Source organism: Clarias gariepinus, chromosome 21 (assembly GCF_024256425.1).
Source record: "Clarias gariepinus isolate MV-2021 ecotype Netherlands chromosome 21, CGAR_prim_01v2, whole genome shotgun sequence".
Taxonomy (NCBI): Eukaryota; Metazoa; Chordata; class Actinopteri; order Siluriformes; family Clariidae; genus Clarias; species Clarias gariepinus.
This window is the reverse complement of record NC_071120.1, coordinates 1,564,417-1,589,956: the sequence shown is the minus strand read 5'-3', so window position 1 is coordinate 1,589,956 and position 25,540 is coordinate 1,564,417. Positions and strand designations below refer to the sequence as shown.

Genomic DNA, 25,540 nt, shown 5'->3' with positions numbered 1-25,540 from the left:
GGCTGTAAATATGTTTTGTATATATTTGTATACAGTTCTGTACTTAGTGGCTTAGTAGGGAGTCAATGCCATTTTATTTACACCTGCTTTTTCCTGGTTTGTGTTTAGTAAGGAAGTAAGGGTGGTATTTTGTATTTTAATTTCTTTACTTTTGGTGCAGGTTAGTTTTTTTTTTTTTGGCCTGTCGGCTTCTGTAGCAAGGATTTGCCTACACACTTTTGTAAATAAACACTAAACAAATACTAAACAAACGCACTTTTGGTCTCACCCCTTTTTTCCCTCTTCTTTTCATTCCTGTTACGGCCCGACCTAGACCGGGTCGTATTGTAACACTATGTATGTGACAAGTTGATTTGAAATTACAGTAAAATATAAATCATCACCATAAATAACTATCTCTAGCATGTTCCCAGCCTCAACCTCAAAGTGGTGTAACTACAAAAACATAGAAATTAGGCTGTTATTCCCCCACATCTACACAGGAAAATATATTAGCTTCTGAGTTCTTGTAGGTCGGCTGTGTATTTGCTTCTGTCTGGTTAAACTTACCTAGATAAGAGTAAAACAGGATAAAACAGGGTACTCTACAGTAGATACTTTGTTATGACGGGCTGTTTGTAAGGTTTTGTGGCATATTTGGCCCCTTATTGCACAGGGATTTTTTGACGCCATGAATTTATCATTTGTCCTGTCAAAAGGAGTAATGTGGTTTTTGCACCACCTTCATTCATTAGTTACTTATATGTTCTTTTTAAAACATGCGATTTTTGTTTATCAGAAAAATCACCCCTCCTATAAGTACACTGCACAGAATAATTAGCACAGGATATTCTTCCTTAATCCACATCTGTAATGAATGAACCTGATTGCTGCCTAAATTCCACTGGTCTCCTACAAAAGACACAAAGACAAAAATAACATTAAAACAATTACTTTTTTCTCCTTTTAATCATGTTATGACACAACATAACATCTGTTGCAGTGTGTAATAACGGAAATCCAATTGGTCAGAAGGTGTTGATTAATTTTCTACATGGCTAAAAATCACAGTTTTATTTATGTAAGATTTTTAAGCACATCACAAACACACGGGGCATCACAAACAGATACAAGGCAATGTATTTCAGGAAAGGAGTAGTTTTATTGGGACAATAGGGAAAGGACAGGATTTTAAGAAGGGAGAGTGGAAAGAAAGCAAAGAGTAAGGGTGTGCATGTGTAGGTCCAGAAGTAGTGCCCAGCTGGCATACAGGTACTCGGCTGGCAAACAATGGCGGTGAGAGAGGCAGCAGCTCTTGCAGATTTCTCAGCGGCATGACGTCAGTCAAAATGCGACACAACAAACATGGCTGTCACTTCTTCAGAAGCTACAGTGCCATCCCGTCTGGGTCCCTTAATACCAAGGCAATACCAACCTTTTTCCTTTCGGCCACTGTGTTGCGATGGCTGGCTCAGAATAAAACTGAAAGTGCCGAAGGCGGCTTCTGCAGTCATTAAGCGCTCGTCCCCTGTCAGGCAGTTAAACAGTGGTGTTTAATCCACACACCTTTTAAGCACCTGGGGCACGTGGTATGGTCCCTTTCATGTGCCACTCTCCTTGCTGCTGACAAGCAACGATGGGGGCAGATTGGTGAAATGGACTTGCATAGACAGTGGTTTTTGCTTAGGCAGTTGCAGTTGCAGCAGGCCAGTGCCATCCAGTCCTCTTTGACCACAAGAGTGTGTCAAACGTCTTGATCCCACATCTGGGTGACCATCCTGACTGGGGACTGTGGCCTTAACGTCAAAGCAGTGAACTTCTCCCTTTCGGTGGCTGTGTCATCATGGCTGGCTCTTGGTGAAACTGAATGTGCCAGGGACGCTCATGCACTTCTTCAGCAACTGTCTCTTGCCCAGGGATCAAACACCCTGCTCACGTGGAGTTTAGCTTGGACATCAGAAAACCAAGCTAAACTCCACGCTTCCTTTTAGAGGCCGGAGCAAGCCTGAGGTGCATTGATAATTATTTATGCTCCTTCAAACACCTGCAGATCAAGTGTGTTCCCAGGAGTAAGCGAGGCATTCCGAACTGATTTGGCATTCATGGCAATTAATGCACTCTTTCTCAATACATTTCTATTTAAATTCACTTTAATACTGCACCTCATAACTCCTTGTGTGAATTATATGTACCACTTGTGATCAATTGTTACCATCCAGTTGGCATTTGTGTCATGCACACTCGGCCCGCGACCGGCACTAGGACCCGGATGTAATGCGGTCGGGAACCAGGAAGCATAAAACGAGACAAGATGGTGCAGCACGTCGCTCAGTCATTGAGTTTGCCCATGCCGCGTCGGATTCGCTCGCCGATTCGTGATTACTCACTTTCTTGAATTTGCTTTCAGATTGAGTGTGTGTTTATAGGACACGGGTTAGATTGTGTCTTTCCCTTGCTCCCCATTTGTGAGAGTCCTTATACTAAATCGCGTGATTATCCTGCCTATTCGTGTCACTCCGCGTTTGGGTTTACCATTCACGCTACAAAGGGCTAACCGCTAAAGCTACGTCTTCTGGTCACCTTGGTTTAGTTCTTGATAATTTGTTAGTTTTGATAAAATAAATAACATGGAAATGCAATCTCTTTAAACTACAGACATTATTATGTGTATTAATGTGTTATTGTGTGTACTTTTAGGTATTATGAGATTATCCTCCTGCATATATGTATTATGAATGCAGGTAGAGTGAACATGACAAATTGCCATGACATAAGAGGATTGAAACCCTTGGGGAGACATGCTGTTTTTGAAGCATTATCAGCTTTGGGGCATCACTCTCTCTCACAGTGGATTATTTTCCAGCACAGCCAGATGTGTATTAACTTATATAATAATATAATACTGTATTTGTGTCTTTAGAGCATTTTGACCATAAGCCCTCTCTTACTAGGAATAACATATATAGGAACTAGAGAGGTACATTTTCTGAAGAAAATATGAGTGGTGCTTGCCGCTCAGGTTCAGTTTCAAAGCTGTTTTAATCGGCAGTACCTTCCCCATTATATGTCAGTGGGGCAAATTTGGGCATCTCTTGTGCCCCTGGGGTACAACTTATACCTGTTTGCGGAGTATGCTTTGACACAGTTTGCTGGCCTCTTCAAATGTGGTAAATTGCATATTTCTACGAGACTCTTGCTCTGCAACAGAATCTGTCAAAGTTGGTCTCAATGTTAAGTCTATAGAATTTCTTTGGGTAGGTAATTGCCCCCTGTGGTGGCAGTTTACCACCCACCCCTTAGAACAATCATAGCACCCTATTCCTGATGCATGGAAGATGCATGATTTAATACCTCTTTCATGGTTCTACGACAAACGGTGCAGGACTAGTCATGGGCCAAACGTTTGTACAGAAGTAAAAAAATAATAATAACACTAGAGAGGTAAGTTTTCTAAAGAAAATGTGAGTGGAGCTTGCTGTGGCAAAACTTTGGAGTCATGCTACCAACATGCCAATCACACTAGCGTCATGTAAGCGACATTCTAATGATGTTGCTAGCAACATGCTAATATAGTTACCATAATGCTAGTAACAAGGTAATATTGTTAGCCTCATACTAACAACATGCTAATATAATTAGCATAATGCTAGTGACATGCTAATATAGTTAGCATAATGCTAATGAGATAAGTGGGGCTAATTTGGGCACCTGTTTTGCCCCGGTGGTAAAACTAATACTCTTGTGTGGGGTATGTTCTGACACAGCTTGCAAGCCTCTTCAAAACCTATGGGATTTTAAGGGCGATACAACCCCATTGCTGAATGAGCCGCACAATTTGCCACCTCTTTCATGGGTCTACGACGAACGGTACAGGAATAGGTACATGCAAAAATCCCCATTATAGGGCAAATTTGGGTGCCTCTTGCACCCCTGGGGTAAAACCTATACCCTCTTGCAGGGTATGTTCTGACACAGGTTGCAAAGGTTAATTTTACCTTTTTTTACAAAATTCCCTCTCACCCCTTAGAAAAGTCATAGCACCCCATTCCGACTAAGATGCATGATTTGACACCTCATTCATGGGTCTACGACAAACGGTGCGGGACTAGTTACGAAACTAGAAGAAAAATAAAAAGAATAATAGGCCCGTGAGATAATAATAGTAGTGCTTTGCTTTGCAAGCACCACTAATGATATCTTATTAGAAGTGCTATAATGTTAATATTCACTTTAAGAACCATGCACACACTTATAGACGCACCTTTCATATGCACTCTGTACCTAAGAAGTTCTTCTTTAAACTCCTTATCCCGGATGATGTAAACTCCTCTATCAGTGACTTTCACTTTTCCCAGTTTGAGGATGTGTGATAGCCTGTGTGTGTGTTCAGATTTACACAGCTGTTTAATCTTTGGATCATTGGGATATATCACACAGTCATTATAAATCACCTCCACTCTCTCTGGTGTGGGCAAATCCATGAGCAGATCTTCACCTGGATTTAGCTGGACTGATAAATTCTCAGCTAAGAAAAAAACAATGGTATAAACTGAATATGAATCTGTTACAATAAAAAATATACATAAGTACCTGCTGGATAGAAGAGATAACAACACTCACTCTCAATGACAACATCCTTTACATTGACAACTTTGTCATCACACTTGCACTCGTACAAACCCCGCTCACTGAAATCAGCCTCAGTGATGGTGAGAGAAAAATCTCCGAACAGGTACTGATCATGAGACATCTTATATCCCTCATTTGGTTTGCATAATCGCTTATTACACCAGGCCACAGTTTTTTCATTGAGGATCCATTTGACCAAACCAGAACAGTTCCACATGCAGGGGAGCGTAACGGACTCATGACGCTTCACATGTACAACCAGAGTTTCTGAAAAAATTGGGAAAACCTTTTATATAATGTAAAGAGTAAAGAAGGTGTCTATTTCTATTCTAATGTGAGGGTTCAAACATACACTAATTGTGAGGTCATTTCTAACCAGCAATGTCAGGCACACAAAGAGAAAATAAATCACATTAATTGTGAATGTTAGTAACTCTAGTGAGCCTGCTGGTTAACTCCGACTTTATCTGATTATTTGGGGATTCTGGATAAATCAGATATTAATATTTTCACATTGAATTAATACCTTTCATAGAGAGAGTGTAAATAAGATTAATGTCTTTATACTTCTCGTCCCGGACGGTGTAAACTCCACTATCAGATGGCTTTACATTCTTCAGGATTAGCTCTGTGCCGCTCAGTGATACTCTCTGCTTATATTCGGCTTTACACTGTAGTGAGTGTAGTGTCACGCTGCAGATCTGTTCACCATATGGATCACGTGACCTTTTGCTTTTATAAATCACTTCTATTTGGTCTGGAATGTGTACATTTAGTCTCAAATCTTCCCCAGGCTTTAGCTGAACTGACAGCATCAGAGCTGAGGGAGAGAAAAAACATTTAGGAATGTCATCAGTTTTCAAATCTTATGATTCAAATCTTCACACCTACTGTAGGGCAGTAAGAAACAAATAAATCCACTTACTCTCAATGCTGAGATGTACGGTGTTGATGATACGTACATGACCACACTCACACGTGTACAAGCCCCTATTACTGTAGTCAGCTGCCGTGACGGTGAGAGAGAGATCTCCCTTCAGGTACTGAGCATGAGAGATGATAAATCCCTCCTCAGACCAGCATGAAGTCTGATTACACTGAGCCAGAACTCTACCGGGTTTATCAATCACAGTCCATTTGAGTGAAACAGGGCAGTTCCATTTACAGGGAAGAACAGCAGGCTGATTCAGCTTCACCATCACAGACGTGAAACCCAGAGTAGACACTTAAAGAGAAATTAAACAGTTAAGGCTGAAATAAAATGTTTGGTCTGGAGTCAGCAGTGAGAGAAAGCAGCAAGTGCTGAGAGTGTGCCATGAGAGTGTACAGTGAGAGGGTAGAGTGAGTGTGTGTAGTGTAGAGTGTACAGTGAGAGTGTGTAGTGTAGAGTGTACAGTGAGACTTACCAGTGGTGAATGTAAGTGTGAGTAAGAACAGGACACAGTGATGGACGCTGCAGGACTGCATGTCTGAGGAGACACAACACCACCATCAGCACTGCACAGGTGGAGAATAAAGCAGGAGAGAGAAACCGACTACAGACTAATAGATATAAAGGAGGTATAATATTAATAATAAGGAGAATAATGCATTAGAGACAATACAAGCAAATAATCAGAGCAAATAGAAATGATTTACTGACTAAACCTGAGGAATCTGACTAAAGATTATCTTAGAATGATACTGAATTTGTTCATATTGAAGTAAAAAAAAGGTTTTACATAGACATATTACATATACTTATTTCATAACAATTTCACATTCTAACTGTCACGCCGTGAACTAGTGATGGGCATATGCCCATACTTTTCTACTCCTTCCTCACTCTGCAGGCTCCCTATTGAGGCGGCATCTATATCTATATCAACTTCTGTGTGGACAACATTGTCTCTACCAGGACAGTGAGGTGTTTCCCTAATAACAAGCCCTGGATTACCAGTGATCTGAAGGAGCTACTGAACAACAAGAAGAGAGCCTTCAGAGATGGGGACAAAGACCTGCTGAAGAGAGTGCAGAAGAACTGAAAGTGAAACTGAGGGAGTGTAAAGATGCATACAGGCGGAAGCTGGAAAATAAACTCCAGGTGAACAACGTGAGAGACATGTGGTCTGGTATGAGGAGTATTACCGGTTTTAAGGTAAAAGATGGACAGACTGAGGGGAGACCTGAGACCATGTGCTGAACCTTTTCTTTAACAGGCTTAGTACAGAATCCCCAACTTCCCCCTCTGCTCCCTCCTCCAGCCACACAGACATCACACTCTCCCTCCCCCCCCACAGAGCGGTAGGCAAAGCACAATTGATTCCCTCTCACACCTCCCCAGTGACTAACAATAGAAAGTCACACTGTCCATTGCTCCACACCCAAACCCCCACAATACACTTCACAGCTCCATCATACATGTCTTCCACCTTGTCCAACAACAATGATGTGTTCTCTACTCCCCCACCCCCTCCCTGTTTCAAGGTCAGGTGAAGAGGTAGCTGGAGAGACTGAATCAAAACAAGGCTGCAGGTCCTGATCGCATCAGCCCCAGAGTTCTGAAGGCCTGTGCTAACCAGCTATGTGGGATTTTACAGCACTGTTTTTTTCAAATTCAAATTCAAATTCAAATTTTATTTGTCACATACACAAACATACACAGTACGAAATGTAGTGAAATGCATTATACGACTGCCATTGACCCTAAAAGAGAATAAAATTTTACAAATAAGAAATAAATATGAATAAAAGAAATACGATAGAAATTAAATAAAAAAAATAATAATAAATTAAACTAGGAAAAATAGAACTAAAAATAAAAATAGAAATGTGCTAGGAAAAAATAGAACTAAAAATAAAAATAGAAATATGATGTACAAAATAGAAATATACTGTGCAAATTGAAATAAACTGTACGGTGTGTGCAAATATGCATAGAACAAAGTGTCTTTGTGCAGAGGTTATTAAAGTGTCTTTGTGCACTGGTCCAGGATGTAAACGTAAAACTGTAAAATGTAGTGTAGTTGTGAAGGTAGGTGTGCAAAGTTATTAAAGTGTCTTTGTGCAATGGTCCAGGATGTAACGTACGACATGTAGTGTATATATGAAGGAAGGTGAGCGTGTAATTGTCCATAGTGTTTATGGATGTAAGAAGATTGATAGATTTGACCAATTATGAAAAGATTGTGTTAGTTCTGCATAGTGGTGTGGTTGTGGTTGAGAGACCTTATCGCCTGCGGGAAGAAGCTCCTCCTCAGTCTCTCTGTGTTGGCCTTCAAGGAGCGGAATCGCTTCCCAGACCGCAACAGAGTAAACAGTCCGTTATTGGGGTGGCTGAGGTCCTTCACGATCTTCCTGGCCTTGGTCAAGCACCGCTTGCTGTAAATCGATTGCAGGTCAGGGAGCTCGATGCGGATGATGCGCTCAGCTGATCGCACCACCCTCTGTAGAGCTCGTCTGTCCTGCATGGTGCTGTTCCCGAACCAGGTCGTGATATTTCCCGTCAGGATGCTCTCTATGGTGCAGGAGTAGAAATTCCTGAGCACCTTGGAGGGCAGTCTAAAGTCTCTCAAGCGTCTGAGGTGGTAGAGACGCTGCCGGGCCTTTTTTACCACGGTGTTGATGTGACAGGACCATGCCAGGTCCTGCGTGATGTGAACACAGAGGTATCTGAAGCTGTCCACTCTCTCCACTGGGCTCCTGTTGATGACGGGGGTCTGGTAGTTCCTCACCTGCTTTGTACTGAAGTCCACTATCAGCTCCTTTGTCTTACTGACGTTCAGGAGGAGATTGTTTCTCTGGCACCAGTTCTCCAGATTTCCAACCTCCTCCAGGTAGGCCATCTCATCGTTGTTCGTGATCAGGCCCACCACAACAGTGTCGTCAGCAAACTTGATGATGGTGGTGGAGCTGGTAGTGGCCACGCAGTCGTGGGTGTACAGAGAGTACAGCAGGGGGCTCAGAACACAACCCTGGGGGGCTCCAGTGCTGAGAGTGAGGAAGGCTGAGACATGTCCGCCCATCCTTACTGCCTGTGGTCTGCCAGTTAGGAAGTTGGAGATCCACTGACACATAGATGAGCTGAGTCCCAGGTGCTCCAGCTTGGTGGTAAGTGTGGAGGGAATTATGGTATTAAATGCAGAACTGTAGTCGATGAAGAGCATTTTCACATAATTCCCCCTCCGAGTGTCCAGGTGAGTGAGAGATGTATGGAGGAGATGAGAGATTGCATCGTCCGTGGAACGGTTTGGACGATAAGCGAACTGTAGTGGGTCGAGTGTGTCTGGTAGTGAAGAGATGATGAAGTCTCTGACCAGGCGTTCAAAGCACTTCATCACTACTGAAGTGAGGGATACAGGGCGATAATCATTGAGGGAAGCAGGATGAGGTTTCTTTGGGACAGGAACAATAATGGACTATCTCAGTGAACACAGGTGCTAGCTGGTCTGCGCAGGCTCTGAGGATACGGCCTGAGATGCCGTCTGGTCCTGCTGCTTTCCTGGTGTTCACTCTCTTGAAGGCTCTTCTCACGTCATGCTCGGTGATGATGAACGCGCTTCCGGTGCTGGCAGTGACTTCCTGTCTGCAGCCGTTAGCGCCGCTAGCATTAGCATCGCTAGCGTCCTTAGCTGCAGCCTCGAAGCGAGCATAGAAAGTGTTCAGCTCATCTGCCAGAGACACGTTTGCGTTTAACATACCGGGTGTTGGTGCTTTATAATCCGTTATTGTCCTTAATCCCTGCCACAGGCTCCTAGAGTCACTCTGTTGGAGTTGTGACTCTAGTTTCCTCCCGTAGCGCTGCTTCGCCTCTTTCACCGCCTTCCGGACGCTGTATGACGCAGCCCTTGTACGGTTCCATGTCCCCCGACGCGAGTCCCGTGTTGTAGGCAGCGGTGCGAGATCTCAGAGCGTCGCGGATGGTTTTATCCACCCACGGCTTCTGGTTGGGAAACGTTTTAATAGTCTTTTTTTCTACGGTATCGTCCGCTAATTTCCCGATGAATCCCACAACCGCTTCCGTAAACACGCTGACGTCACCATCGGAGCTATTTCTGAACATGTCCCAGTCTGCGTCATCGAGTGCGTCCTGTAACGCGGCCACCGATTGGTCCGTCCAGCGCGCGACCTCCCTCTGAACCGGAACTTCCTGTTTCAGCCTTTGTTTGTATTTTGGCATGAGGAAGATGGCGGCGTGGTCGGATTTACCAAACGGTGGACAAGATTGTGCCTTGTAGCCGTCCTTGACCGTTGTGTAGCAGTGGTCCAGTGTCCTTTCGCCCCTGGTGGGGCAGGTAATGTGCTGATAAAAGTTCGGCGCTGCACGTTTGAGGTTGGCACTATTAAAGCCCCCCGCCACAATAAGCGCAGCGTCCCGGTGTTGTGTTTATTGTTGTGTGAGTGCCTCATGCAGCTCGCATAAGGCAGTGTCCGTGTCCGCTTGTGGTGGAATATAAACGGCTCTGATTATGACCGATGTAAACTCCCGAGGAAGGTAAAAAGGACACATGATGGACAGTAGTTCCAGGTTTGGTGTGCAGGAGTGTGTAAGGGGAACAACGCTCGCGCTGTTGCACCAGCTGCTGTTCACCATTAAACACACACCGCCTCCCCTTGACTTCCCCGAGTCCTGCGTCCTGTCCATGCGGTGAACCGAGAAGAACTCGGCCGGCTGGATGGCGTGGTCCGGCACCGCTGGGCTCAGCCATGTCTCGGTGAAGCAGAGGAGATTGCAGTCCCAAATGTCTCTCTGGAACTTTACCCTGGCCCTGAGGTCATCGAGCTTGTTCTCCAGTGACTGGACGTTGGCGAGCAGGATGCTAGGCAGAGGTGTGCGGTGTGCACGGGCTCTCAGCCTGTTCCTGACGCCGGCTCGTTTCCCTCGGGGCCGCCGCTTCGCGTCGCGTCCTTTGTTCTCCCTCAGGATCTCACTCGGCCAGCTCGGATCCGGAGTTAAAAACGTCGAATTGTGAGTACATTGTATACCAATAGAAACAAGAGTGTCTCTATCATAACTAATGTACCCCATGGTGGTAATTTTGCCGGTTTTAAAACGCTGTAAACTAACTTAAAGAACAAAAACAAAGAAAAGGTGGTCGGAGCAGTCGTGACGGCAGCCGACCACACCGGCGCCATCTTTCCTCTGTTTATCCTCTGTTTATCCTAAGCCTGACTCAGTGGAAGGTTCCCCACACTGAGGAAGACTTCCTGCCTTGTTCCAGTCCCAAAAAAGTCATCTCTATCCACCCTAAATGACTACAGACCAGTTGCCCTTACATCCCATCTAATGAAGATTTTGGAGAGGATGGTGCTGGCTCATCTGAGACCTCAGGTCAATACTTTCCTAGACCCTCTGCAGTTTCCCTACCGCCCTCAGGTGGGTGTGGATGATGCAATAATTTATCTTCTTTAGTGAACTCTTTCTCACCTGGATAAAGCGGGTAGCACTGTGAGAATTATGTTATTTGATTTCTACAGTGCCTTTAAGACAATTAAACCCACACTGCTACAAGAGAAGATGCATGTTGACTTCTTCACAACCCCCTGGATCACCAACTATTTGATGGACAGACAACAGTTTGTAAGGTTGCAGGAATGTATGTCAGAAAAAATGATCAGCAGCACTGGAGCACCACAGGGGACCGCATGCGGAAGCCAGCTAAATATGTGAGGAAATTCTGTAACTTCTTACCCCTTCACAAGGCGATTGGATGAAGAAAGAAAAAAAGTTAAAGAGCATGGACCAGATCGACCTGATCTTCTAATTAAGCAGCAGTCACGTGATCACGGCGAGCTTACACTCTGTGCTTTTCCAGCACTTCTTATTGCCCAAAAAAGATTCCAAATAAATTAAAAAAAAAACTTAAAAACTAAAAATACATAAATTTATTTTCATAATAAAAAATAAATATAATTTATAGGAATATTCAGATTAATGGTGGCCTGAAACAGGTTGAAACCGGTTAGAGCTAGTGCAGTTTATCCACAGCTAAACCTCACTGTTCCTGAATTTCAGGTAATTATGAAACTCTGAGTCATTGTACAGCCTCACAAATACTATGTGTTTATAGAAAGTTGAGACTAAATCCCTCTCACTGCACACACAATCATCAGATATCGTGGATCAGATATCATCATGTTTCCATTCCATGCTATGCAATCAGTTCCGTATTGTACTGTATTTTTAATCTGTATACAGAATTCAGAATCTGTAATTTATATAAATTATTGAAGGTGGTGGAAATGTTTACATGTAAACACAAGCACTGAAATTATAAAGTCAGATTTTATATTACGATAAAACAATGGTATGTTGAGTAGGAATAAAGAAATAAACTCACCGTATGACATTTACCCAAACACTGCTTTCCTTCTTTGACTCATGCAGGAGAAAACATTCTGTTTAGTCACCTGATACAGCCCTGTTTTCTTTTTTTCAATTCCTCGCAGACAGGCTCCGCCCCTCTCATAAGTGCACACACACACACACACACACACACACATTTATTGACCACATGTGTAAATGACTAGTGCCCAGTCCCTCTGACCTCTACAGTCTTTAAATGCTTCAATCGGCTCGAGTGAAACCAGACGTTCCTCACTTCCAGACATAATTTGCATGTCATTAAAACAGACCAACAGACAAAGCTCTGGTGATGCACACTGCTCACACACAACTCGATAAGAAAAACATTTATCTGATGATTGAACACTAATTTCTGCTAGGGTGTTAGATCTTAAACTTTTTGTTCATTCATTTGTCCCCCATTTTTCTTTTTATTTAGTTTATACATCCTTTTTAATGAGCTACTGTGAGCAGTACAAAGATGTTTTTCAGTAGAACCTCCCTCTACCCATCCATCCCCAGCTCACCTGGACTGGACTTAATTACTAAAATAAAAAAGCTTGCTGAAAGCAGCATTTAAATGTTGATTTAAATGTTTATTTTTACAGTAAACATATTTAAATTGTTTCACTTTTCTTGTGTATCTGGTGTTATTTACACATTTACAGTGTTTTTTGGCTTTTAATGATAAAATAATGTTTTAATAAAGGACTGCTACCAAGCCTCCCACACCACTTTCCCACCATTAATGTAACTCTTTTCTCAGTTGTACTTTTGTTTTCGTCCATTAATTTACAGGGTCTTAGGTGCAGACATTAGGGGTGGGGTCAATGTTAGGGCTGGCGTCAATGTTAGGGGTGGGGTCAATGTTAGGGCTGGGGTCAATGTTAGGAGTGGGGTCAATGTTAGGGCTGGCGTCAATGTTAGGGGTGGGGTCAATGTTAGGTCTGGGGTCAATGTTAGGGGTGGGGTCAATGTTCGGGGTGGGGTCAATGTTAGGACTGGGGTCAATGTTAGGACTGGGGTCAATGTTAGGGCTGGCGTCATTGTTAGGGGTGGGGTCAATGTTAGGACTGGGGTCAATGTTAGGGGTGGGGTCAATGTTAGGATTGGGGTCAATGTTAGGGGTGGGGTCAATGTTAGGACTGGGGTCAATGTTAGGACTGGGGTCAATGTTAGGGGTGGGGTCAATGTTAGGGGTGGGGTCAATGTTAGGGGTGGGGTCAATGTTAGGACTGGGGTCAATGTTAGGACTGGGGTCAATGTTAGGGGTGGGGTCAATGTTAGGACTGGGGTCAATGTTAGGGGTGGGGTCAATGTTAGGGGTGGGGTCAATGTTAGGGCTGGGGTCAATGTTAGGGGTGGGGTCAATGTTAGGGCTGGCGTCAATGTTTGGACTGGGGTCAATGTTAGGGGTGGGGTCAATGTTAGGACTGGGGTCAATGTTAGGGCTGGGGTCAATGTTAGGACTGGGGTCAATGTTAGGGGTGGGGTCAATGTTAGGACTGGGGTCAATGTTAGGACTGGGGTCAATGTTAGGGGTGGGGTCAATGTTAGGACTGGGGTCAATGTTAGGTCTGGGGTCAATTTTAGGGGTGGGGTCAATGTTAGGACTGGGGTCAATGTTAGGACTGGGGTCAATGTTAGGGCTGGGGTCAATGTTAGGGCTGGGGTCAATGTTAGGACTGGGGTCAATGTTAGGGCTGGGGTCAATGTTAGGACTGGCGTCAATGTTAGGGGTGGGGTCAATGTTAGGGGTGGGGTCAATGTTAGGGGTGGGGTCAATTTTAGGGCTGGGGTCAATGTTAGGGGTGAAGTTACTTTTAGCGCTAACTCCTGTACAGGAGTTGTCAGGTTTTTATTCATGCTGTTGTTTATGTACATATGATCGCCAGACGCAGTGTGTGTTTAAAAAATAAGACATGTCTCACGTAGGAGCTCTTACACTCAAGCAGGATCGCTTTCATAAGGTTGATGAACTTCCAGAAGCAGGTCAGTTCCTTCATTAATCACCATGTCTTTGATGAACAGGGGCATGTTTGAGATTAACACTCTTGTTAAAGGGATAGACAGAGGGGTAACTTGGACCACAGATCCTCTTACCCATATTTCACTTATTCTCAGGGTACTCACAAGGTTTATATTGATCAGGAACACACCACCGCTTTGTTCATCCAGGAGGAGGAATAGATGTTCTCACACTGGACCTGCTCTCCCACCACTAGCAGCATCTCCTCTACCTGTACTCTGTCCTCCAGCACACACCATGTCGGCCTCGAGGCCATAGTGTCCCGCTCCCTCTCTCACGCTAAACTTTGTGAAAGGTATGCCTCCTGTGGGAATATTCACTAAATAAAAGTGGGGAAAAAACAGACAGTCTTTCAGAACTTTCCACACGTTTCCTCTACACCCGGTGCATGGACAGAGAGAGAGAGAGAGGGAGAGAGAGAGAGAGAGACAGAGAGCGAGAGAGACAGAGAGAGAGAGACAGACAGAGAGACAGAGATAGAGGGAGAGAGAGAGAGAGACAGAGATAGAGAGAGAGAGAAAGAGAGATTAAACAGACTTTGTTGAAGTTGTAGAGGTGCTGATGACACAGTAACCTGAAGTGTTTGTAATGTTTTAATGTTTCTCATAATCTTTATCAATCTTTGTAAGGTAAAGTGTTTAGTCAGCAATTTTGTCCTTATTCTACACTTCTGCCACGACAAAAACACTAAGCATGAGTTTGCTATATTTGTGATTAAATTAAGTGAATATATAATTCCTACTGAATTACAAACTTTGATTACTACAAACACAACTGCAGACATCTACAGATCACACAGCTTGGAAAACTCACACACTTACATATACTTTACAAACAAAACTACTTGGAAGTTCTATTTTTCCACATATTTCGGCACTTGTGCTTTTTAACACAGCTGTTTAAAAAAACAGTTTCAACCCTTCATGCTTCTTTTGAAAAAACTGTTTTTCTCAAAACTGTTCCAATAGATTTCTCTCATTTTGCAGATAAACAGATCATGTAAATAATCAAACTTTTGATCACTGCTTATTTATGATTATTATCACACTTAATACACACTACCGTTCAAAAGTTTTAGAACACTTCTTTGTTTTTGTTTGGTGATTTATTTTCTACGTTCTACAACAATACTGGGGATTTCAAAACTATAAAATAACACATATGGAATTAGGTAATTACGTAACAACAACAAAAACAACAGTTAGTTGTTATTTTAAGACACAGAGGTCAGCCTTTCTGTAACAGTTCTTGCAAGAACAGTATTGTCAAGTGCATTTGCAAAATCCGTCAAGCACCATAATGAAACTGTCTCTCATGAAGGCCGTCCCAGGAGGGCGAGACCAAAACCTACCTCTGTCTCAGACGAGAAGTTCATTTAGAGTTATCAGCCTGAAAAATGACCAATTAACAACCCCTCAGATTAGAGGCGTTATGAAGTCTTTACAGAGCAGAAGTAGCAGAAACATCTCACCATTAACTGTTCAAAGGAGATTAATGCATTTTTTGGACGCCATTTAGCATTCCTTTACAATGTAGAAAGAAATAAAGATCAGGAACCATCATGGAGTTAGAAAGTGTTCTAAAACTTTTGAACGGTAGTGTACATGAAGTTTCAGTTGTAAAAAATAAAGTTTATTAATTTTCCACCCAGCTCCTCTGTATCACAGTGTAGACTGAAACACACTTGACCTTCAAGCAGCACTGAGATGACTTCCTCAGCAATTTACACACAAAGGGCTTCACTCATAAATAATAAAAATTTGTGGGCCATGGACTGTTACGCCTCCTGTACACCTTTACTCCCACAATTACTCCCACAAGCACAACGATCACTGCGAGTGGAGCCCCGACCAGCAATCCAAGTGATGCTGAATGGTCTTCTACAACACACACACACACACACACACACACACACACACACACACACAGAGCATATTAATACAGTATGATTTTCTGTCTGTGTTGCTACAGTATATTATTACCTTGACAGAATAACAGAATGACAAACTGTAGCTGATCGTTTCTAAAAATACATCTTAACATTGCTGATTTTATAGATGTATATATCGCACACACACACACACACACACACACACACACACACACACACACACACACACACACGAGACATACCCTTCACAGAGACATTGTAGACCAGAAGGACTTCCTTGTGCATGATCCTGTGTGTGTAGTCACCGCTGTACAGCTGTTTACTGGTTGGTTTGTTGGAGTATATGACAGAGCCATTATAAATCACCTAATATAAATCACCTAATGGCACCACATGCCATTCATAGCATGTTTTTATTGAAGGGGTGCTACAGGATTCAGACAATTCACTAGAACTGCCCCTGGTGTTCACACACAGTATTTTAAATAAGCTAAGCCTTAGTATTTCTAAATTTTATTTAAAAAAAATTACAATTTCTAAATTTTCATTTTCAAACATTGAGTGAACTCTCACAAACACTTTCTGATCGTTAATAATCAATCCTTGTTAATCTTTTTGCTGAAAAAAGATCCACATCATTTTAATGTGACCTAATGTGACCTAAATTCACTTATTTTGTATGAATGCAGATGATCTTCCGAGTGTTCACTAGAACCAGAAACTAGAACCAGAAACCAACCATCAAGATGTCAGAACCTGACATCAAAATAACTTCATACAGGTTGGTCTAAATGTTAACATGTGAATGCAGGCACTCATGGAGCGAAGTCCACTGCACTCTGTCAAAAACTATGCAGAAAAGATTTTGATAAAGTCTGTAGATTTATACAGAAGCACAAAAGCACATTGCAGAGCTTACCGTAGGCCGCTGTCTGTATTTCCTACTCACCATCTGATTCTGCCAGTGTCCTTCTTGGTTAACTTTGAAAAAGCTTTGCCGTTCTTCTCCACCTCCAGACTCCACCTCACTCATAAACACACACTGACACTACCACGTGACTGCTGGGAAAACAACAGAGGATTTAACTAAACTTAAGAAATAAATCACACATTTAACTACATAGTATTAATTCCTCAGTAACAAACAATAAACACACTTAAAACATGTTTTTTTTTTTCTATTACCCTGTATGAACCCTGTATACTTATTAACCTCAAGATGTGTAAACAACTACTGACCTGTGGCTCTGACCTCTACACTCATGACGTGCTTCGATCAGGTAATAACCTCATCTCTTGCTTCTTTCCAACCTTCCAAGGAACAGTGCCACTGCTCTGGTGATGCACTGTGCTCTCACACACCGGCATAGAAGAAAACCTTGTGAGAATGCAGATGGTGATCTTCAACACCATCATTTCAGCTAAACTCATTAAAAAGCTTAAGGACTCAGGATTAAACACAAAACTGTGAAATTGGGTCCTGGATTCTCTGATGAGCAGACCCCAAGTGGTGAATTTCAGTGGTTGCACCACTTGTACAGACATGGTGAGATGATGGTGTGGCAGTAGCCCCCCAGTCCCCCAGTCCCCCAGTCCCACTCCAGATCCAAAATGGTGCATTTTTTGTGTTGCAGCCTATTTTTACATGGTATATGGACATTAGTGACGCCATCAGAGAGGTGAATCCACAACCACTTTAGAGACAGTAGTGGTACAGACCGTGCATGTGGCAGGCCATACAAGCTATCACCAACTACAGGACATCACCACCTGCTGAGACAGTGATAGATCCCTTCCAGAACAGCTTCTACAGCCACTTAAATTGGCCAGACCAGACAATATCACATAACATAGTGCTGAACAGCTGGCAGATGTCCTTACTGACATCTGACCTGTCTAACTATGTGCTTCAAGACCACCACCATCATCCCCATCCTGAAGAAGTCTTCTGTGTTAATCTATGTTGTTAATTTATGTTGTGTGTATAGTACCTTTGTCCTGGAGGAACATTCTTTTGTTTCACTGTGTGCTGAACTTTATATGGTTGAAATGATAATAAAAGGCTGTTTGACTTACTTGATGTGACACTGTCTCTGAGCACAGGAGCTCCACAGGAATGTATCCTCAGCCCCCTCCTGTACGTCCTGTTCACACACCACTAAGTCACCAGGCACATATTATTAGCAGACATCCCAATATGTGTGAAAATGCTGTGTATGCATTTATTAAAATGACAAAGGGCTGGACTTTTCTAAACCAAGCCAAAGTCTTACAGTATTTATGCAGCAACATGCATGAATCCATGTTATAATTGTGAAAGTACCCAGGTATTTATGAAAGTACAGATAATATGTATAATACGTATGTGCATCATGTTGCAGACGTCCGTTATGGATATAAAATTCCAAACATGATGGCAGTTCTTACAGCCTTCAATAGTTCATTAAAATGAAACTGTGGTTTGATATAACTGTATTATTCACATTCAAATGTATTATATTTGCAACACAAAATGCATATATTTGTTATACCTCTGCATTTTCTCTCAAATTGACTTGTGTTTGTGCATATTACTTTTTGTTTGTTTAAAAGTCGATTTTTTCTTTGCAAAGCAGATTGTGTTTGTTTGCAAAACGCTGGATTTGTTTGTTTAATTTTGGCACATAAATAACTCCATATCTCTCTCTCCGTCCTTGTGCTCCCGGCAATGTTCATTAACCCCAGTGTACTGGCTGGGCCGGACCACACTGACCAGCGGCCCACCGGGAAAACTCCCAGTGCTTCAGATGGCCAGTCCGCCACTGGTAGGAATGTAATGTAGTGCAGTGTAGAACCGAGTCCAGTTATTGGCAAGATAATGTGCAGATTGCAGTTCAAGTTCACAGTGTGCAAAATGTGCAATAGTTTGTAACTATTGATTGTTTAGTTTGTTGTGGTGCAGCGTTTTATTTAGATTTTTTTTGTATATAATACACTTTGGTTTGTGTTTGTGTCTCTGTCCTTTATTGCTCCGCGGGGTTTAATGCAACACCAGCACATAAGATAAAGAGCTCATAACTTTCTCATAGTTTACTCAGAAAGAGAACATTACCCCAGTGTAAAAAATAGACTTTAGTGTATTACAAATATATTGAAAATCTCGATGTTACATTGCAAATATACTAACAAAAAGTTGTACCATCAGTTAATATATAAAAAGTATACTAACATTATGCTTTTACCAAATTTTGGAATTAAACTTTAAATATACTTTAAAATAATTGTGTGTTTAAGATAATTTATGTTTGCACTCTCTCACTCTTCTGTGCGCTCACGATCATAAAGCAACAACTGCACAAACTGCAGCAGCGTTAGAACTTTGCAACTATTCCAGCCAACCAGAGACTAGAATCAGCGGCACACCAGCCAATCAAAAAATTGGGGGCGGGCAGATTCCGACTGATTCCTGATTGGCTCCCCAGTCCTCTGCTTCTAGTTTGAATTAAGGTAAATTTTATGTTTTTTGTTAGATAATTTCTAATTAAGTAGATACTTTAAACTATAGAATGTATTGTCTAATGTGTTGTTGCTAAATCTCATGTACTTTGCTTGTGGTATAATGGCTCCGTAGCTCTCGGCCTGTTTTCAGTCTCTGTGTTTGTGAGACAACCTGACTTTTGTTGAACACAAATAAACTGTTGTAGTGCTTTTTGTAACCTTGTGCAAATCAAATCTGTTGAACTCATGAATAAAATCTTCCTCATAATTACTGTACTAATGTAATGTGTTTTAAAAACATGTTATAGTGTAGAAAATACATTCAGCATTTGTAAATTATCCTAAACACCTTTAGTGTACTGGTAATACATTTGCAATACTGTAATATAGAAGGTTTTATGTACTGTATGATACAATAAAGTATATTTGTATTACCCACACAGTGTACTTTTTTAGTATTTGTAATTGTCCAGAAGTATAACAGCATGTTACTGCTGCAATAAGAATATACTCATAGTGTATGGATCATGTATTTGTAACACAGTAGAAATAGCTGTAATGTACTTATAATATATTAAATTATTTATTTTTCCTCTTACACAGCATAGACACACAGACACACTGAAGTGTGTGTACAAGAAGAGCATATAGATAAGGATAACGGTGAAAAAAACCCGCAAGAACAAAACATCACGACCAGAGAACAGACATGTGTACATAAAGCATGAACAAGTATCACATTACATCAGCTAAATCTTAAATGATTACATCATGTCTTTATTAATACATAATCAGTGTTGATTGTCTCTAAATGTGTTCATTTATAACAAGCTTATAATTCCTGTACTGTCCTGCACACCATAACCCCTGACTACATATCCCAAAAATAAGGACAGGTCTGACCCTTCTACCCCCAAATCAAGTGCTAAATAATATCATCTATATAATATCATATCGTGTGAATGGGTGTATGTGTGTGTGTGTGTGTGTGTGTGTGTGTGTGTGTGTGTGTGTGTATGTGTATGTGTGCCCTGCGATGGATTGGCGCCCTGTCCAGGGTGTACCCCGCCTCATGCCCTAAGTCCCCTGGGACAGGCTCCAGGCCCCCTGCGACCGTGAATACAGGATTAAGCAGTAATTTTGATGTGAGTGAGTGAGAGATAATATCATATCAATATAATAAATAATCAATATCAGTATAATGAATGATCAAGAATAATGTGGTGATGTTAGATGTAAGTGTCAGACCTGACAGGAGGAGTAAAAAGGTCTGTAGTTTCTGCTCCCTGTTTGGTGTGAACAGTAGATGCAGTAGATCCCCAGTCTCAGCGATCCAGTGAGACTCAAACAGATCTTAGATCTTCTGACTTGGACCTTAGTCCACTGTTTTTTGATGCCCAGGATGAAATGTTGAGTGAAGCGTACTGAATCCAAACGGCATGACTGATCAGCTGCTCAGTATTTATTGCCCTGACAGCACGACTTCATCATTTTAAGCAGAATTAGCACAGGCACAGTTACTAACAGAATCACCCACAGTGGGCGCTGTTGTTCTGTGAAACACACAAAAATGACAAATTAAAACTTTATACTTGTTGTGGTCACATGTGTAATGACATGAGGGAATCATACTCGTACTAATCTAAATCACATACCTCCAATATTTTACTCATCTATTGATATTAGCTGTAAACACTGAGTTTTGGTTAATAATAGAAGAAGCTGTACCTGTCACATATACTGTATAAATGTGAAGGACTTCATTATTCGACCTGTCCTTGATGAGATAAACTCCTCCATCAGATACCTTTACTTTCTTCAGGATGAAATCTGCTGCACTCAGTGACACTCTGTGTGTGTATTCAGCTTTACACTGTAGTGAGTGTTGAGTCACAGTGCAGATCTCTTCACCATAAGAATCAGCTGAATCATTGCTTTTGTAAGTCACCTCCACTGGCTGTGTTACTGACAAAGCTAATAACAGAGGATCACCAGTCTTTAGCTGAACCGATGACATGAAAGCTAAGGAGGAAGAAGAATCATCATTAACTGGACCTGATACAGAACCTGAATGAGTAATGGTTCATCAGCACTGGGAGGTCAGTAGGTAAAGTGCGCACACTTACTCTCAATGCTGAGACGCACTGTACGGATTTCTCTTCCATCACACTGACACGTGTACCAGCCACGCCTACTGTAATCAGCTGTAGTGACGGTGAGAGAGAGAATCCCTTTCAGGTACTGATCGTGAGAAATGATGAATCCCTCCTCTGACCAGCATGATGTCTGATTACACCCAGCCACAGGAGCCTGTTTATCAGTCACAGTCCATGTGCTCAAACCAGAGCATTTCCACTTACAGGGGAGAAGAGCCGAGTCGCCCAGCTTTACTGTTACCCAAGAAATGTCCGGCACAGATTCTACAAAATAAATAAATAAATAAATAAATAAAAACCTATCACAGGGAGAGTGAGCAGTAAGTGTGCAGTGAGTGTGTGCAGCAAGGGTGAGAGTGTGCAGTGAGGGTGTGCAGTAATAGTGTGCAGAGTGAGAGTGAGCACTGAGTGTGTGCAGTGAGTGTGTACAGTCAGAGTGTACAGTGAGAGTCTACAGTGAGAGTGTGTAGTGAAAGTGTACAGTGAGAGTGTGTAGTGAGAGTGTACAGTGAGTGTGTAGTGAGAGTGTGTAGTGAGAGTGTACAGTGAGAGTGTGTAGTGAGAGTGTACAGTGTGTGTGTAGTGAGAGTGTACAGTGAGGGTTGTCATGATTTATGCTCTGTCTGCCCCGTTTTTCCTATGCTGTAACTTTTTCTCCATGTGCTGATGTTTACCCATGCCCCCCGTTTCCACCCCGTCTGCACACCTGTCTCCAATCCCCAGCTGATTAATCCAACATTTAAACACGTGCTGTGCACTGTGCAGTGTACAGTGAGAGTGTGTAGTGTAGAGTGTAGTGAGACTTACCAGTGGTGAATGTGAGTGTGAGTAAGAACAGGACACAGTGATGTGAGAGTGTGTAGTGTAGAGTGTGTATAGTATAGAGTGTACAGTGAGACTTACCAGTGGTGAGTGTGAGTGTGTAGTGAGAGTGTAGTGAGAGTGTGTAGTGAGTGTGTAGTGAGTGTGTAGTGTACAGTGAGAGTGTGTAGTGTAGAGTGTACAGTGAGACTTACCAGTGGTGAGTGTGAGTGTGAATAAGAGCAGGACACAGTGATGTGAGTGTGTGTACAGTGAGAGTGTGTAGTGTAGAGTGTAGAGTGAGACTTACCAGTGGTGAGTGTGAGTGTGTAGAGTGTAGAGTGTATAGTGTAGAGTGTAGAGTGAGACTTACCAGTGGTGAGTGTGAGTGTGAGTAAGAACAGGACACAGTGATGGACGCTGCAGGACTGCATGTCTGAGGAGACACAACACCACCATCAGCACTGCACAGGTGGAGAATAAAGCAGGAGAAACTCCACTACTCTTGTAATAAAACACACACATTCACCTTTAAATATAATTAATTTGTGACATTTACATGCAGACCAATAATGCCTTTAAATGCCTCACAGTAATAACTCTTATAATATAAACAGCTCCGTGTGGACAGAGTGAAGTGACTGAGGCCAGTCTCACTGATGATTCAGCTGCACGATCAACAATTCCATTACATAGGGCAGGATCCATGTATCATTTATTCATTTGGTTTTTTGTTCTAATAGCAAAAACAAAAAGAAGATTACTTTTGTGTTTCTTTACAAAAAATGTGGATAATAACTTATTTTTGTTTTCTGATATTTTTGTGCTCAAATCCAAAAACTGAAACAGGCCACGCTTTCCATTATGGTATTATTACTGGACACATGTCATGTGGAGCGCACACACACACACACACACACACACACACACCGCTGGAGGTGTAAAATGGGAATGAATAAATGAAGCAGTCATGATACATTAAGGTAAAGAGACGATGTGTTTGTGTTGTTGATTCTTTAGTGGAATGTGAAGCCTCTCTAAAAGCCAGTCTAATAATAATAACTTCCTCATTCTGGGCTTCCTGTTAAACATAAACGCTAGATGTAAGGGGCTTCACTGTGCTCTTGTCTGACGTTTGTGGTTTAAACCTGTGCTTTAGTGAACATGTGGATAAACAGTAGATTGTGTGATTAAGTTAAACACACTGACAATATTTACATGAACAAACTGAGACAAGAATGTGGATCAGATTATATTACAATCACATATAAATACAGATGATCTACAGTGTGTAGCAACAACACACTCAATCTCTCTCTCCAGATAAGTTCAGCACGACAAGAAAAAACATTAAACTAATAGTTTTTTGCGAAGGTGGATGAAAAATGTTTTTTTTTTAAGAATATTGAACTTTAATAATTTTTTCTTATGTTTTTCAGATCAGATATTTTACACTAAATCCACTTTAACTTCTCTCTGTATTATACATCAGAGTGATATTACTGTATATACAAATCAAACACACTAACCTTATGAATTTCACACTTCTGCTATTTTCCCTTTTAGTGCTGGTGAAACTTTGAGTTTAGTCTCCATGTGATGCTGCTTCTGCTTTATTCTTATTTTATACCCGTGAGCCTAGCAGACTCCGCCCTCTCAAGAGCACACACTGCAACCATGGATACAATCTTGTAGTTATTATTATTATTATTATTATTATTATTATTATCATTATTATTATTATTATTATTATTATTATCATTATTATTATTATTATTATTATTATTATTATTATTATACTTTATACACAACAATGCAGGAAGTAAACACACTCTTACTGTAAGTTTATGATAGAATGTGTGCACTAGAATGTGGTCTAATTATTAAGACTATTATTAGTTTCCTTTATCTCAGAGTAGAAAATCTTTAAGGCTAGAAGTGACGATTCCACAGACATGGCTGATCTCCACAGGAATGGGATTGTTGGTCAGACTGAATGTGGACTGTCCCTAAGTCACACAGCTAGGACTTCAAATAACGTCCTCATGCTGTTCTGAGATCTGTTCAGAAGAACAATGCTTTCATTCTATACCTGGGCCGAGTGCTGCTCTTAAAGCTGCTGGAGTATTTTATAAGTTTATAAGGTGTTAATCATCTGTCAATAACTGATCATCACTCACTCACACATAACATACAGATTTAAATCAGTTTATTTATGTCTTAAGTCATTATTTAAAGATTGTCAGAGACTCAGCTGTACAGATTTCTAGAGAAAGATCGTTCACCACCGAGGAGCCAGAACAGAAGAGTCCAGATGCATGCCTTCATAGGCTTTTAAAAAAAGATAAGAGGATATTGTGATTCATCGTGTCAAATGCAGCTAAGATGTCCAGAAGGATGAAGACAGCTGACAGTTTAGCTGATCTAACAGTATGGAGCTTCTCAGTGACAGACAGAAGCGCAGTCTCTGTGAAATGGGCCACTTTGATGCAAGATTGGTTGGGATCATTGAAGTTGTTCTGCGAGAGATAGAGAGACATTTGATTGATTGTAAACAATGCATTCAAGAACTTTAGAAAGAAAAGAGAGAAGTGATACGGTGCGATATACAGTACCGTATGCTGATGTCTGCTGGATCCAGGCAGAGTTTCTGTAGGATAAGAATAACCCTCACCGTTTTAAAAAGGAGAGGGCAGAAGATTAAGAGAATATCATGAGATATCCAGGTCTCAGGGCAAAAAGATCTAAGGAGCAAGAAAGATCTAAGGCAAAAAGATCTAAGGAGAACAGCAGATTGGTAGTTCCAGATCCTACCTACCACCAGTGCATGAGAGTGAAACAGCAGTGAAGGGCAGATAAGATTTCTTATAGATCTGCCTCTGCTGTGTGAGAGGAAACGTCTTGGTCTGTGGGAATTAACAACAGGAATACAGTAGGTTAAACACAAAGTCAATTGGCATATTGCTATGCACTTCCTCTCTCTTTCTCAGGGCAGTGCAGGACTTTGGGTCAATGCACCTTTGTGCCCCAACCTACATGCTGGTTTTACTTTAGTCTCACTCATTGTGATCACCTTTGGAAGTTCTACTTTCAGTACCAGATGTGCAACTTTTTAACAGTAGGTGTTTCCGCATTTTCCAATGTTGCACAAAAGCTCTTTTAATATTCATCAATGTTCCTCTTTCTCAGAGTTCAAGGCTTTTAGGACCTACTGGTTTACCTGGACACATCTATAGTCCATAATTTATTGAGTG

The 25,540-nt window shown here is 41.7% G+C and overlaps 1 protein-coding gene and 1 long non-coding RNA gene across 3 annotated transcripts; both read right to left on the bottom strand.

The window, feature by feature from the left end:
* Positions 1–576: 576 nt before the first annotated feature.
* On the bottom strand, positions 577–23,875 carry LOC128509649 (uncharacterized). Of its 2 annotated transcripts, none has more exons than XM_053481467.1 (7): positions 23,816–23,875; positions 22,660–22,722; positions 5,534–5,833; positions 5,135–5,428; positions 4,600–4,875; positions 4,241–4,504; positions 577–891 (listed from the first exon to the last, which is right to left on the bottom strand). In XM_053481467.1, the coding sequence occupies exons 2-7, from the start codon at positions 22,718–22,720 to the stop codon at positions 752–754; spliced, it is 1,335 nt and encodes a 444-aa protein (XP_053337442.1). In that variant the 5' UTR covers positions 22,721–22,722; positions 23,816–23,875; the 3' UTR covers positions 577–751. The 2 variants fall into 2 exon arrangements, with proteins under 2 accessions (XP_053337442.1, XP_053337441.1); XM_053481466.1 differs by having other exon boundaries at positions 22,660–22,790; positions 23,816–23,842.
* On the bottom strand, positions 20,467–22,407 carry LOC128509653 (uncharacterized). The gene is made up of 4 exons (XR_008356064.1): positions 22,389–22,407; positions 21,456–21,749; positions 21,058–21,351; positions 20,467–20,882 (listed from the first exon to the last, which is right to left on the bottom strand). It is a non-coding gene; the product is annotated as an uncharacterized LOC128509653 (long non-coding RNA).
* Positions 23,876–25,540: the final 1,665 nt, after the last annotated feature.